Below are 16,947 nucleotides of genomic sequence, written 5' to 3' on the forward strand. Positions count from 1 at the left end.
TAGATCTCAGTGTGTTATCAATGCTGATGTGTATTTGATGCTTTGAGAATCGTTTGAAGGCAAAATATGAATGAAAGAAAATATGATTTTGTTTCTGTAGTTTTGATGTGTGTTTATAGTGTTTAAATGTGTTATAGGTTTCATGAAATGAGGTTCAAGCTATTTAGAAAAAAAACTGTGTTCACTAAAATGAGCATTAAAACCTTTTTCTGCCCTCATAAGAAAACAAAATCATGTGTGTTTGAACAATGTTTTCAGGAGCTTGAGCACAAACTCATCTCTCTGATGAAGAAAGAGCTGAAGATCTTCAAGAGTCTACTGAGTCCAGATTACCCATCATGCTCTGAGAGAGAAGAGGAGGATGATGAAGATCAGATCAGAGTCAGAGAGATGTTTCTGAAGATCACACTGAACGTCCTGAGGAAGATGAAGCAGACAGACCTCGCTAACAAACTACAGACCAGTAAGAGATTCATGAATTTATTCCTGTGGATTATTTTTTTAATGTCATTTCCTGCATTTAACTTATTTTGTTTTCCTTTACACAACAGAATTGGCCCCTTTTAACATGAAGAAACACAAATCCAGACTAAAAGAGAAATTCCAGAGAATGAATGAAGGAATCTCAAGTCAAGGAAGCTCAACACTTGTGAATGAGATCTACACAGAGCTGTACATCACAGAGGGAGGGAGTGAAGACATCAATAATGAACATGAGGTGAGACAGATTGAGACGGCATCCAGAAGATCAGAGACACAAGAAACACAAATCAAATGTAATGACATCTTTAAAGTCTCACCTGAACTAAACAAACCCATCAGAAGTGTGCTGACTAAAGGAGTCGCTGGAATTGGAAAAACAGTCTCTGTGCAGAAGTTCATTCTGGATTGGGCTGAAGAAAAAACAAATCAAGATCTTCACTTCATATTTCCACTTCCTTTCAGAGAACTGAATCTGATCAAACAGACAAATATCAGTCTGATGGATCTTCTTCATCAGTTCTTCACAGATACAACAGAACTGAGATCGACAGACTTTGATGATTATAAAGTTGTGTTTATCTTTGATGGTCTGGATGAGTGTCGTCTTCCTCTAGATTTCTCAAAGAATCCGAGTTTGTTTGATGTCAGAGAATCAGCGTCAGTGGATGTGCTGCTGACAAACCTCATCAAGGGGAATCTGCTTCCTTCTGCTCTGATCTGGATCACCTCTCGACCAGCAGCAGCCAATCAGATTCCTCCTGAGTGTGTTGATCTGATCACAGATGTACGAGGATTCAATGACCCTCAGAAGGACGAGTATTTCAGGAAGAGAATCAATGATGAGAGTCTGGCCAACAGAATCATCTCACACATGAAATCATCCAGAAGTCTGTACATCATGTGTCACATCCCAGTCTTCTGCTGGATTTCAGCCACTGTTCTCCAGAGAATGTTGAGTGAAGCAGAGAGTCCAGCACAGATCCCCAAGACTCTCACTCACATGTTCACACACTTCCTGATGTTTCAGATCAAACTGAAGAGTCAGAAGTATGATGGGAAATGTGAGGTAGATCTTCAGCAGGCTAGAAAGAGTCTTGAGTCTCTGGGAAAACTGGCTTTTCAACAGCTGGAGAAAGGGAACCTGATCTTCTATGAGGAGGATCTGAGAGAGTGTGACATTGATGTCAGAGAAGCGTCAGTGTACTCAGGAGTTTGTACTCAGATCTTCAGAGAGGAGTTTGGACTGAACCTGGGGAAGGTGTTCAGCTTTGTGCATCTGAGCGTTCAGGAGTTTCTCGCTGCTTTATTCAAGTTTCTGTCATTTCTTCAGCAAACATCAGAAAACTTCAGCGGATTGAGATCAAACATGAGTGATTTACTGAAGAGTGAAGTGGACAAGGCCTTACAGAGTGAGAACGGACACCTGGATCTTTACCTCAGATTTCTTCTGGGTCTCTCACTGGAGTCCAGTCAGACAATCTTACGAGATCTGATGACACAGACAGGAAGAAGCTCTGACAGTAAACAGGAAATAGTCGAGTACATTAAGATGAAGATCAGAGAGAATCTCTCTCCAGAAAAATCCATCAATCTGTTTCACTGTCTGAATGAACTCAATGATCATTTTCTAGTGCAGGAAGTACAAACATATGTGAACAGAGGAGATGAGTCTAGTCTTACTGGAGTCCGTCTCTCTCCTGCTCAGTGGTCGGCTCTGGTGTTTGTGTTACTGAACTCAGAAGAGAAGCTGGATGAGTTTAGTCTGAGGAAATATGATCGATCAGATGAATGTCTTCTGAGGCTTCTGCCAGTGATCAAAGCATCCAGAACAGCTCAGTGAGTCATTTACCTGCAGTTTCACCTGAACATCTAACAGTCCACATTACTGTAGTTAATGTCCTACAGAGACACAATAAAACATGATGGAATTGTTCACTGCATCTATAGAGTGAGAGCTGCTCTCTTGTGGCTTTTTTCTGATTTTCATTCATTTGTTTTTTATTTATAATCGTCTGTCAGGGTTCAGTTCTTGCAGTGATTCTCTATCAGGTGCAGATGTTGCTTCAGCTCTTGTGCAGATGATTCTCATTGTTCAAACATTATCTCTTGATGTGTTTATATCTTCACTGTTATCTTGTTATTTCTCTTTCAGTCTGAGTCGCTGTAATCTGACAGAGAAAAGTTGTTCATCACTGGCGTCAGTTCTCAGATCAAACTCCTCAAGTCTGACAGAACTGAACCTGAGTCACAATAATCTGAAGGATTCAGGAGTGAAGCTGCTCTCTGATGGATTGAAGAATACAAACTGTAAACTGAAGACATTACAGTAAGAAAATCCTTAAAGCAATAAAGTTAAACATGTGTATGTATTATGTAAATGAAGGTCTTCATAAGTTTATCAGAATCATCTTTATATGTAAGAGACTCAACAGTGACTGTCAGTCAATGACTCTCTGTTGATTCAGATTCATACAGTATTATCACCAAACTGAGATCATTTTAATAACTAACTTCAATATATTAAACTATTCATGATATTATTGTATAATGACAGTGATTTACAATCATATATTTTATTGCTTGTATCATGTAAAAAGGGACATAATTTGATACATTTGATGAATAATAATTGAATATATGAATGTAACAAGATTCAATAGAGGGAAGGAAGGAGGCGGCAACCGGCGAACATTTAACAACTTTAATTAAATCAAATAAACAATAAACACGGAAGTAGAGACCGGCAGCCACCTCACGATAGACTGCCGGCCATAAAACATAGACACAAACTTTACATGTCCTGGCCCGGTCCTCTCTCGTCAACAGTCCTAACACTTGTCCTTTTAAACTCCCGATCTCCTCCGTAAGATATGCGGGACCAGTGCGCACACAGCTGATTGCAACTATCATTCACGCCGCCGGCCCCGCCTCACAGCTCTCGTCCCGCCTTCCTCACCACAATGAAATAATAAAAATATATTAAAGTATAATTAACTATATTAAATAATTATGCTATTAATTATTGTCTAAATGTTATTGTCATTATTTTCTTCTCTCTTCAGTCTGTGTTACTGCAGTATTGGATCTGAAGGTTTTGTTGCTCTGACTTCAGCTCTGAGATCAAACCCCTCACATCTGACACAACTGGATCTGAGCTGTAATAATCCAGAAGATTCAGGAGTGAAGCTGCTCTCTGATCTACTGAAGGATCCACACTGTCAACTACAGAAACTACTGTGAGTTACTGATCAAATTATCATTTGCTGTTTCACTCTTGTTCGTGTGTAAATTTGATGTAGTTGACAGTGGCGGCGTTTCAACAAAACCTCGGTTATGGCAAAATTTCCTCCGGCCAAACAACAGCGATATTCCAAAGTAACGTCACCATAAATGATACCACATCATATCTAAACAAATCCTTCACAAGAATCCAAAACACTGAATGAATGCACGAACATGCACAGAGACTTACAGATAACAAACACAAACCCTCATATCCATTAAAATGTGTTTTTTAAAGCTCTAACTCTGCAGCAAAAGTGCGACTCCAACAAATATCTACTAAAGCATCTGTCATTTATACTGTGTGTGACAATCGCTTCAAACACACAGACAGATGTTTCATAACAACCACAAACGACCACGTTCATCAGGTACGAGTCTAAAATAAACTCCAAACATTAAATGAAATGAACAGCAAACATTATTAAATATAAAACATGTCTCACCTTGTCACAGTGAAGTTTATTGTTATTAAGCAGCGGCGAGGTTGAAGCTAAATCTGTGACATCCAGATAATCCAAAAAGATTCACCTGAACATCTAACATACAAGAAATACACAGCAGTCAAAAATATGAAGATGATCTTTAATAAGCATCATTATACACACTTTGTTTGCTGTCTGCACTTGGGTTCTCTGTCCTTGTTCCCACAACACGTTCCTGTCACCTTGCTGCTTCATACGATATCCTGAAACATAGAAATGAGATCAGAAGTGATCATTAAAGATCCATCTGTTAATGCTTTGCCTGTTATTCATCTCTGTGGCAAGTGCAGCGTTATTCACATCAGAAAGATCCATCATGCAGTCAGAAAACAGTCATAAGTGTCTTACTAACATTGTGACTCACTGTTATCTTGTTATTTCTCTTTCAGTCTGAGTGACTGTGATCTGAAAGAGAAAAGTTGTTCATCACTGGCGTCAGTTCTCAGATCAAACTCCTCAAGTCTGACAGAACTGAACCTGAGTCACAATAAACTGAAGGATTCAGGAGTGAAGCTGCTCTCTGATGGACTGAAGAATACAAACTGTAAACTGAAGACACTAAAGTAAGAAAATCCTTAAAGCAATAAAGTTAAACATGTGTATGTATTATGTAAATGAAGGTCTTCATAAGTTTATCAGAATCATCTTTATATGTAAGAGACTCAACAGTGACTGTCAGTCAATGACTCTCTGTTGATTCAGATTCATACAGAATTATCATCAAACTGAGATCATTTTAATAACTAACTTCAATATATTAAACTATTCATGATATTATTGTGATTTACAATCATTTAATTTATTACTTGTATCTTGTAAAAAGGGAAATTATTTGATTAATTGATGAATAATAATTGAATAATATATTAAATGAAGTATAATTAACTATATTATATAATTGTGCTATTAATTATTGTCTAAATGTTATTGTCATTTCATTTATTTTCTTCTCTCTTCAGTCTGTTTAACTGCAGTATTGGATCTGAAGGTTGTGTTGCTCTGACTTCAGCTCTGAGATCAAACCCCTCACATCTGACACAACTGGATCTGAGAGGTAATAATCCAGAAGATTCAGGAGTGAAGCTGCTCTCTGATCTATTGAAGGATCCACACTGTAAACTACAGAAACTACTGTGAGTTCTTTATTATTTTTAAATCATTTTTATTTCTATAAACTATTACCACACTGTAGGGTTTGGCTCAAACTAGTCGACATGAATGCTCTGGCTCTTCATTTAAAGCTTGATGTCGACTAGTCGCGGGTCATGTGGGCTGATAAATATATTGACGTTGTTCTAAAGTCGTAGGCCGTCACAAACAAACTCGACACATGTTTCTGTTGTTTCATCTATTAGTGATCATGACACTTTCAGTGGACTTGTTGTAAATGCAAGTGAAGTTTGGTCTGTACACTCGCTTCAGATCTGAAGTAACGTAAAGCTGCTGTAGAGATCCACCTGCTGCTCTTTTACTACCAGCGACCTCACGCTTTAAAATAGTTTTATTTTAGTTGTTGTTGCTCTCGTGCAATAGATGAAAAACTGTTAATTTGGTTTTAGATGCTAAATATTAAGAAACTAAGAAAATAAAGTCCACCCAACCTTACTTTCTTCTGCAAAACAGAAAACTGTTGTTAGCCATAAACTTCTATTGTATGGATACAAAACCAATGACAAGACAATGGGGACAAATGTTTTAAATATATCTTTTGTCAGAAGAAAGTCCTACAGGTTTGGAATGACACAAGGTGTAAATGATTAAATAATTGTGTTTTTTGGGGACCAGTTGTTATAAACCTGAATACATTTCTTTGTTGTGCTGAACACAAATAAACACGAGAGTTTGTAACTCAGCCGTTGTGGGTCACCATTGACTCCCATAGTAGTCTTTTCATTTTTGGGTGAACTGTTCCTTTAAGTATCCAGTCAACCAAATCATCTTTATTAGACACGTTTTAGGACTAGTTTTATTCAGTATATACAAAAATACATATTTGTTGTGAGACATTTTTAAGTAGATTAATTTACTGTGGACAAGTGACAGAAATGTTAATGTTGGTGTGGCTGCACTTCTTGTATTGTGTTCTCTCTCTCAGATTAATTTAATATGATTTGTAAGTATAAAGTCATTGTGACATGATGTTGATAATGACTGAGATGAGTGAATATTAATATCATATCTGATGTTTCTCCTCAATGTTTTACAGTTTTGAGCCTGGACTGTAACAATCACATGAAGAGTGAAAGGATTCCCTTCATTCAGTAAAGATCATCTGAGCCTTTTTCTCTCTGAAGACTGTGACATCACCGCTGACGGCTGTGAAGCGCTAAAAAGTGTCTTATTTATCATTATTTCCAAAACAATATAATGTCTTTTTCCACATGTGAGGGAGTGTAAGTGATGATGAATATTGATGTGTTTCACACCTGGAGAGATAAACACCAAACACCTATAATGGACATCAAGCTGAAATATTCTGAAGCAACTAGAACAAAGAATGTGATCAAACTTCATATGTTTTATTGGTCATTTCTTTATCAAATGGTTCAGACTATGATCAACATGAGCACATGTAGCAGGTTTATCTGTATACTTATGAATTCCACCAAAAATATTTCTTTTTGTACTACTGGGAGTTTCGTTTTGTGTTCATTCTGCCTGCGCGTCGGGTTAGCGCAGTGCGTGCGTGTGACGTCATCTGACCGTAACTTGCGCCGCGTAAGGCTAGCCTCAGTCAGAGCAATGCTGGATTTGACTGAGGTGAGTTCACTTCAGGTTTCTCCGATATTAAAACGGATATACAAGTTGTTATAATCACTTATTTGTTGACTTATCACCGTGTAAGAGTGTTTATGATGATGAGTGAATTTTGTGGTAGTCTTAATGAACTACGAGCTGTGATATTGTGTTTGTTATGTTAAATGCATAACATAAATGCATAACGTAGCTGCTGCCGCACGTGGTGAGCTAGCTGTTCGGCAATCCATTAACACTGTATTGACGTGATGCTATTTTTTTAGATGGTAACCTGATGTCACACAGCACTCATTGCCATATTGTTTATGACCGCAGGTATGTTTTATTGTGTTTGTATATTTGTTTGAGATGACTCAATGAATATATTTGTAGTTTAAATAATGGAATTAATGTATGTCTAAGGGGAATTTACAATGTGTTTTTCTATTGGGAATATTTGTGATATTCTGATAAAACTGTAAATAATTGTTAACATATAATGTACAAAGTATTGAGCAATAATGTAAATAAATATGAATACTAACAATGCACACGAATAACATAAAACACTTTATTGGTGGTGTGGAATGATCTATAGCCGAGCACAGTATACAGATCTGAGTGTTTCTGTGATGTATTCACTGAGTTTTAGTCTTCATATTGAGATGTGATTTCAGAAATATATTACAGACAGTGACGGCTGAGAGCGCACCCTGTATATTTTCTTTATTTTATAAATGCACTTTTGTTGTCAATGTTATTGTACACAAATAAAAGTATAAACACTTTACACTGTCAAATGATTTCTTACACATATGTCTGATGACGAGTTGATGACGTTTTGTAAACTGAGAAACAAATCAGGTAATTCTCACAAATTCAATTGAATTCAAATTGCATTGATTTCAGCTGATGGAAACTTATTTAGCATGTAATGTATTTTAAGTGTTGGAAGAAACATTGCTACAAATATGCTGCCATGCAAAACTTATTGGCCAACTGAATGTAAAAAACTCTGAAGAACATTAAACCTGCTTTTGCTGATATACCGTAAATACAGAAATAAGCGCTGCAAACCCATTTCTTCATCTGTTAGTAAAATCTGTTAAAAATCATAATTCTTATTAATCCTCTTGATATTACAACATACTTTGAGGTAAATGCAACAACATTCAAAACAACTGATAATGAATAAATAGATTTGTGTTGTAGTCTCCAGTAACTGTATTACGCATTTATTATGTACAAATTAAATTATTAACAACTTTCGAAAAATAGTCAAAAGCTTAAAGTACTTTAGAGGGATTGAACGATTCACTGCGAGGCCGCTGTTTACTGCAAACTTGTGTTCATGTTCTGACCTCTTATGGCTCCACACATCATGCTTGATTCATGAATTATACTGAATTTCGTCTTATATAAATATTATAATATTCACACTATATTATGTTTATTTGACACAGAAGACTGTTGTAATGGTGCTGAAAAGAAAACATAAACTGAATTGTATTTTTTTTAATGTGAACTAATTTTGTTACTATTGTTTGCTGAGAAATGATCCAAAGTGAAAAATCGTGATTGTTTTATTTAAGGAATCACCAAAAGAGTTTATGGTTCACAGGCAATATGTTTCTGATCCGGTCTGACAGTATTACATTGAAAAGAAGAAATAATATATGAGCTCATCGTCATCATCAGCTGCACATGAGTCTTAAAAAGAAACACATAAGTCATTATTGTACAAAAGTTGATTTCTTGATTTCTAATACTGAGACTTTATAATGTATTGAATCAGATCATTTCATCTGAGAAATCTTACATGTACAAAAACACACACATACTAAACCAATGAATATTGCCTGATAAATACCATGAGGTTCTTATATCTCCTCCTTTATGTGGGACTTCACAAACTCTGCTGCTTCTCCCTGAACCTCGAGCATCTGTTCATGTTTATATGTTCAAAGGGCAAACTCCTGAAAATAATCAATAAGACATATAACATAAACAATGAAAATACAAAGAATATTTAAAATATATAATTACAGTTTTTTGTACATTAAATGCTTTTTAATGCTTTACATTGTTTTCTGACTTTTAATTTGTCTGGCAAGCAAGAAATCTTAAAGTCCTGACGTCCTCAGAAGAATCTCTATTATGGACTACATTACATAATTACATTACATGATTATTACACAACGATTTTATTTAAATGCTACATTTGTTCAATTATTTATTGTGTGTAAATCGTGATTTGTAAAAGCCATAGCATTGGTAAATATAAAACCATGGTTTTGACAATAGTGCTCAATACTCAAAATAAAAGTGCTTACTACACTTTTACCACAAAACAACATTGTTAGATTGACTAGTGCACGTGCTCCGTACTAAACAACAAGAGGCAGAACAAGTGTTATTGTTTGTTAACTAAACTAAATATTGAAGTAAATGTACGTGAACCGCCAGACATTGAGCTGCACATAAATGTTTCTTATTCACACTCTTGTCATTTATGAATCAATTACTCTTCTCACATAAATGATTTGATAAAACAGTGATGAAATATTTATTATAGAGTCTTAGACCTTTCCAACAATATAAGATTTGTCACAATAAGAAAATAATTCACATGCATAATATTGAGCCTCGTGTTAAAACACCGACAACCTTTAGTTTCATGTGTTCAGATTGTCATGTGTATGTGCGCCACCTTGTGACCATTTTCAGTATTGAAGTTTGCTCAGTGTTGAGATTTAGATCTCATTCATCTCACAGCAGTATTTTGTCTATGGACTAAACTAATGGACTAGTTTCGGTTCACATCGCGAACAAACTTTGCTTGGATAAATAAAAACCTGTAAGTGTAATTACTATCTGTAAGCGTTCACATGATGTGTTAATATAATATTGATTCTTTAATAAATATAAAATCATTTTAACACATAAATAAAACGTGTCACTTGTATTCATGCAGTCCTGACAGAATATATGACCACAGCTGGACACTACAAATGGTTTCCCTCTTCTCAGAAAACAGTTATTACAGTGAAACCAATCCATGTCTCTGCAGGACCAACAAAACGTCTCGGTTACTTTCGTAACCTCGGTTCCCTGAGAAGCGGGAACGAGACATTGCGGAGACCGCATATGAAACTCCTCCTCTTTTTTCACTTTTCCTGAAGTCCTATAGGATAACGCCAGTTAAAAAACTGGCCAATTGTCGCAAGACATGCACAGTATGCAAATACTGACGAATCTAGACAGTATAAATACAGTGCATGAGACGACAATACCTCAGAATCTACGATAGAACGCTTGACCAGAGATAAGCAGCGAACACGGCGTTCTCCGCAATGTCTCGTTCCCGCTTCTCAGGGAACCGAGGTTACGAAAGTAACCGAGACGTTCCCTTTCGAGAGCGGTCACTTCGACATTGCGGAGACCGCATATGGAACGGTAGTACAATCCCGCCGTGAGAGCTAGCAAAAACAGCCCGATAACTGGGATAACACGTACACAGTATGCGGAGCAGACAAACCAACCATTCGCGAGGTTGCCCCAAGCGTTAACCGCTGATTGGCTGAAACCGGCCTATGAGCTGCTAGATCACTGAGCACGCCAATGAACTGCTAGATTGGTCTTTTGTCGAATTTGCATATCCAAACCCAACGAATGCAGCGGGCTGCGCTGAACAGGGCAGACACCACAGCAGTAGAACCAGCACGGAAACCCGGGCGATATAATAGCGAATATAAGTACACCAAGCACAGTGTAAACAGCAATGCGGCAACAACTGTGTAGCACAATACATTACAAGGTAGAAGATAAGCTTAATCAGCACTCACCGAGAGGACTTGAGAAGCCAACGAGGACACATCCAATCTGTAGAACCTGGCGAAAGTATTCTGAGAAGACCAGCCAGCTGCACAGCATATGTCCTGAATAGATGTGCCCCTAGACCAGGCCCACGAAGAGGCGATAGCCCTAGTCGAATGAGCTCTGATACCGAAGGGGCAGTTCTGACCCTGGCTTTCGTACGCCAAGGTAATAGCGTCCACTACCCAGTGAGAGAGCCTCTGTTTTGAGACAGCCCGGCCTTTAGTACCCCCACCAAAACAAATAAAGAGCTGCTCCGACTGCCGAAACCCGGCCGTGCGATCTATGTAAGCCCGCAATACCCTTACCGGGCATACCGCTCTCTGAGCGTCAGCATCCTGTGGGTCTGACGACTCGGAAGACAAGGCGGGCAAGGAAATGACCTGAGCTCTAAAAGGGGTAGACATGGACTTCGGCACATAACCCGATTTTGGCCGGAGAGTGACGCTGCAGTCGCCTGGCCCAAAACGAATGAAATCAGCGCCGACTGAGAGCGCTTGCAAATCCCCTATGCGCTTAGCCGAAGCAAGGGCGAGAAGGAGAACGGTTTTTAGAGTGAGCTCTCTTACCGAAGCCGCGTCCAAAGGCTCAAAGGGGGGAGAAGAGAGAGCCTTCAACACCAGTGCTAAGTCCCAAGGTGGCACCGAAGGGGTTCGCGGGGGGAAAAGTCTCCTCGCTCCTCTGAGGAATCTGACCACCAGCATGTGCCTACCAATCGATTGCCCATCAACCGGGGAACGAAACGAGGCGATGGCCGCTACGTAAACCTTCAGCGTTGACGGGAGGCCGCCGCTGTCCAGCCTGTGCTGCAGGAAAGACAAAATATCAGACACGGGGCAAGACGCCGGGTCGATATTGTTGCTGCTGCACCATTTAGCAAACACCCCCCATTTTAGAGCGTATAAACGTCTGGTAGACGGCGCGCGGGACTCCGAAATAGTATCCAGCACACGCTGAGGGAGTGCAGTTAGAATCCCCGAAGCGGCCAGGCATGAAGGTTCCACAACTCCGGGCTGGGGTGCCAAATCGTGCCGTTCACTTGGGACAACAGGTCTCTCCTGAGGGGAATCCGCCACGGCGGTGCCGTCAACAACTCCCTCAGGTCCGGGAACCATGGTTGATTCGGCCAGAACGGAGCGACGAGAATCACCGACGCCGTCTCCTCTCTGACTTTGCACAGCACTAGGGGTAAAATCTTCACCGGAGGAAACGCGTAAAGCCGAACGGCCGGCCAACGCCCCGTCAGCGCGTCGCTCCCCATAGGGGAGTGGATCAGCGAGAAATACAACGGGCAGTGTGCGTTCTCGCTTGTCGCGAATAGATCCACCTCCGCTTTCCCGAAGCGTTCCCAAATTAACAGGACTGTGTCGGGATGAAGCCTCCATTCCCCGTGCTGAAGACCCTCCCTCGAAAGCATGTCCGCTCCGCGGTTCAGATGACCGGGGATATGCGCTGCTCTGATAGAGAGTATATGCCGATCCGCCCACAGTAGGAGATCCGCCGCCTGTTTGAAAAGAGCTCCGGAACGGATCCCTCCCTGGCGATTTATGTACGAAACCACGGACATGTTGTCGGTGCGAATCAGAACATGTTTCTGCTCCAGCCTCGACTGGAAAGTATGAAGAGCTAGAGACACCGCCTTTAGTTCCAAGCGATTTATGTGCCATTTCCTCAGAGACTGTGACCAAAGGCCGGATGCCGGCATGCCCTCGCACACCGCGCCCCATCCCGAGGACGATGCATCCGTCGTAACGACTGTGCGTCTCGTCACCAGCCCCAGGGGAACTCCCCGACTGAACATGCTCGGGTCGCGCCATGGACTCAGGGCGTCGAGGCAGCGGCGTGTAACCGGGACTCGCGCCTGGCCCGAGGACCATGCTCTCCATGGAACCCGAGCCTTCAGCCAGAACTGAAGCGGTCGCATGTGCAGAAGACCTAGGTGGCAGACCGCCGACGCCGATGCCATGAGACCCAAAAGCCTCTGGAACTCCCTCAGGGGAACAGACCGGCCCAGCCTGAGCAAATGTAGAGCTGAAGAGATGGACTCCGTCCTCTCTAGGGAGAGACGAGCGCGCATCTCCACTGAGTCGAAACATACCCCCAGATACGTTATAGACTGACTCGGCGTGAGTTTGCTCTTCTGCATGTTCACGCGCAGCCCCAGGGATGCCAAGTGACCAAGCAGCATCTGCGTGTGACCGATTAGCGCCTTCCGAGAGTGGGCTAAAATCAGCCAATCGTCCAGATAATTGAGAATGCGCATTCCGCTCGCTCTGAGAGGGGAAAGCGCCGCGTCCACGCACTTCGAGAATGTGCGCGGAGCTAATGCCAGCCCGAATGGGAGGACGGCAAATTGGTACGCTGAATCCTCGAATGCGAATCGCAGGAACCTTCGGTGGCGCTTGTTTATCTGAACATGGAAGTACGCATCCTTCAGATCTACGGAAACAAACCAGTCCCCGGGACGCACTTGTGCCAGGATCTGTTTTAGAGTTGTCATTCTGAACGCTCGCTTGTGAAGCGCTCGGTTGACGGGTCTCAAGTCCAGAATCGGACGCAGACCACCATCTCTCTTGGGCACTACAAAATACCGGCTGTAAAACCCGCTTTCCCGCTCGTTCGGGGGGACACGCTCGATCGCTCCCTTCGCGAGCAGGCTGCGGATTTCCTGCCTTAGCACAGGTGCGTTTTGCGCTGACGTAAGCGACGGGACCACACCGCTGAAGCGGGGAGGTCTGCGCCTGAACTGCAGGGAGTACCCGTGTTCTATCACGTTTAGCAGCCAAAGAGAGATGCCTGGGATGGCTTTCCACGCGTCCAGAAACAGACATAACAGCCGAATCTGATCGGGGGTTACCGTCATCGGACCGTTTAGGGTAGCGCGCTGGCCCAGCGAGGCTAAATGCACTGGCGGGAAAATATCTCGCACGTGAGACTCCAGCGGTCCCTCGTCCACGGGAGCGTCCGTGGACGAGGGAATGCTGGTTATAGTTGTGACTAGCTGCGGCTTCGCGCTGCACCGTGGCAGGGCAAGGGACGCAGCATTGTGTGTGTGAGGGGGAAAAAGCTCCTTCTGTGAACAGGTATGTGTTTTTATTGCATTCACACAAACAACACTTACAACATTGCAATAATCGCCCGCAACCGCGGGGGAAAACTGTTGCAAACAGCGGCGCTTTGGGTCCGCCGGCACGCTCACAGACTCTCTCCTCCTCTTCCCAGGTCCGTCAGGACGACGGCTTGGCAGCCGATGACGCTCCGCCGTCGTGGCGTGGACCTCTCTTCGGCCCGTACCTCTTCTTTGCTGGGCCCGCCCATTGTTTAGGACGGACGTCCGGTTCGCGACCTCGACTAGCCGGTGCGGGAGCCGCGTGCTGTTTGGCGGGTCTCTGCGAGGAGTGAGGCGCGGATGAAGAGCGGGCTCTCGGAGACGGTTGGTAAGAGCGTCGAGGCAGCACGTGACTCATGGCCTTGGCGCGCTTTTGCGCCTCACCAAAACGCTCTACTACCGACTCCACGACGTCACCAAAGAGGCCGGAGGGAGTGATCGGCGCGTTGAGCAGGGACTTACGATCGGCGTCCTTTAGATCCGCCAGCGTAAGCCACAGATGACGGTGGAGGACGACCATAAACCCCATAGATCTGCCGATAGCCTGGGCGGTGCGTTTCGTAGCCATCAGCGCGAAGTCGGTCGCTGCCCTCAGATCCCGTGTAGCGTCCGTCTCCAGGCTGCCGCTATCCAGCGACTGAAGGATCTTTGCCTGGAACACCTGCAGCACCGCCATAGTGTGCAAGGCGGAGGCGGCCTCGCCAGCGGACGCGTATGCCTTACCAGCGAGATGGGCGGTAAACCTGCACGGCTTCGAGGGCAGGCCTGGGTCCGAGCCCAGCGAGGTGGCGGAAGGGCACAAATGAGCGGCGAGGGTCTCCTCGACGGGTGGCATGCGCACGTAACCGTGGGCCTCGGCCCCGACCACGTGGGCAAACATGGCCGGCGTAGCAGCGTGGACGCGCGCCGACTGAGGTGCTGACCACGTCTTCACCACGTGCTCGTGGACATCTGGGAAGAACGGCGAACTCCTTTTCGACGTGGCCTGGCGGCGACTCGCCTGAAAGTACCAGGAGTCGAGCTTACTCTTCGCCGGCATCTCAGGTGGATCCCAGGTGATGTCGAGCTCGCTTACAGCTTTTTCGAGAACCCTGACGAACTCCTCGTGGAGGTCCGGGGTGCTCTCCGGATCGGGACGATCACGCTCCGATCCTGCCCAGTCCTTGTCCGAAGCTGATATGGACATGGAGTCATCGTCCTCCTCGACGCCGAAGGAAACGGCGTCCGCGATGGAAGGCGGAGGACGAAGGACCTCGTCGACTGGGGAATGAGGTGACAGCAGAGGACGGGGGCCCGGAGCCGGGTCGTCGCCGCCACCTCGTGGAGTGGGTGGACTCACCAGCGGCTCGTTGGCGGCGGTGAGCCTCGACCCTAAGAGTCCACGAGCAATGTTCCTGCGAGTCCTCAAAACACGCGCCGGCAGGTCCGCACAGTGCGCGCAATCGGACTCGCAGAGTGCATCCTCCGCATGGGCAAGGCCCAGGCAGGCAATGCAGTGCTCGTGAGTATCCTGCGGGCCAATGGGGCCCGCGCAGAGACGACAGAAAGAAGCCATCGGATGCGGTGAAAGAAGTATCCAGTTGCGTCTTCAACGATGGCAGCGTGAAAAAGAAGATTCTGAGGTATTGTCGTCTCATGCACTGTATTTATACTGTCTAGATTCGTCAGTATTTGCATACTGTGCATGTCTTGCGACAATTGGCCAGTTTTTTAACTGGCGTTATCCTATAGGACTTCAGGAAAAGTGAAAAAAGAGGAGGAGTTTCATATGCGGTCTCCGCAATGTCGAAGTGACCGCTCTCGAAAGGGAACTAATTCTCATATTTACCTCAGACATGATTTCTTATATAATCGTCGTGTAAAGGTGAATGTCGCGTGTTAACACGTAAGAATGTTTAAGTTGGTGTTTGTCTGAAGTGTTTAGCTGCAGTTCACAGAGTAACAGACCGAAACTGAAGCGAAACAAGTCCTGTCAGAACCGGCTCGACTCGAGTGACGTGTCGTTGAGTAAAGTCTCCAGTAGAGGTCGCCAACGCCTCACGATGCTATTGCTGTGTTACGATTGCGTCATAGATTTACTTTACATACGCGCTTGTTTATAAAATGATTCATATTTCAACCATTTAAAGTCGCTCATTACTATACAAACAGCTAAACATACTTTTATCAAGACAACAAAAATAAGTGGAGTAAAAAATAATCGGTTGTTAATCCATTTTTTATTACGTCATCAGGGCCAGACACAGATACAGATGAATAACCATCATAATTCTTGTATTAATTAGAGTCTCTCCCTTCATATGCAGAACAGTCATTAAGAATATGGCAAAGAGGAGGAGCCTTGAAAGAGCTCAGACATAATGACACACTCGCACACTCACACACGCACTCACGCACGCACACACGCACGCACGCACGCACGCACGCACGCACGCACGCACGCACGCACGCACGCACACACACACACACACACACACACACAATTATCGAACATAGCATTGACCTTTAGGCCTTGTTCATCAACACAATATGACAAAAATGTTTCCATGATATTTAGAATTACATTCATAGGCTATAACTAACAAATGACTTCAACACCAACAAATGGAACAATAAAACCAACAACAAACTGGCAAAAAACATGAAAAACATTATAGTTAAAAAATAAACAACATGTTACGTTGTATGTAGTTTGCCAACATTTGCCATCTAATGAGAGAAATGGCATTTTTTTGATTTAGCAAGAGCAGTGAAGTCAGGTGTATATGTTGTCAGTGAAATGTGCAAGCAGTGTTGCAGATGCTGGTCAGTGAGTGATATGCGATTGTGAGTTTTAATGGCATTCATGTGTGAGAATGATGACTCACATGTGTATGTTGAGCCAAACATTGTCAGAAGAAAAAGTGCAAGACCTCTTGAGTGTGGAAATTTGTCTTGGCTGACTAAATGGGTCCAGAATTTTTCAAAACCTGCCTG

The 16,947-nt window shown here is 43.3% G+C and overlaps 1 protein-coding gene across 1 annotated transcript in view; it reads left to right on the forward strand.

Moving 5' to 3' along the window:
* LOC306891677 (NLR family CARD domain-containing protein 3-like) overlaps positions 1–16,947 on the forward strand; it is a 269,541-nt gene that overhangs the window by 13,050 nt on the left and 239,544 nt on the right. Inside the window, exons 7-11 of the mRNA XM_079452137.1 lie at positions 259–463; positions 552–2,319; positions 2,636–2,809; positions 3,546–3,719; positions 4,640–4,813. Coding sequence (XP_079308263.1) covers positions 259–463; positions 552–2,319; positions 2,636–2,809; positions 3,546–3,719; positions 4,640–4,813 — 2,495 coding nt within the window. The remainder of the gene's footprint in view (positions 1–258; positions 464–551; positions 2,320–2,635; positions 2,810–3,545; positions 3,720–4,639; positions 4,814–16,947) is intronic.

This window comes from Barbatula barbatula (genome assembly GCF_947034865.1).
Source record: "Barbatula barbatula genome assembly, chromosome: 3".
Classification (NCBI taxonomy): domain Eukaryota; kingdom Metazoa; phylum Chordata; class Actinopteri; order Cypriniformes; family Nemacheilidae; genus Barbatula; species Barbatula barbatula.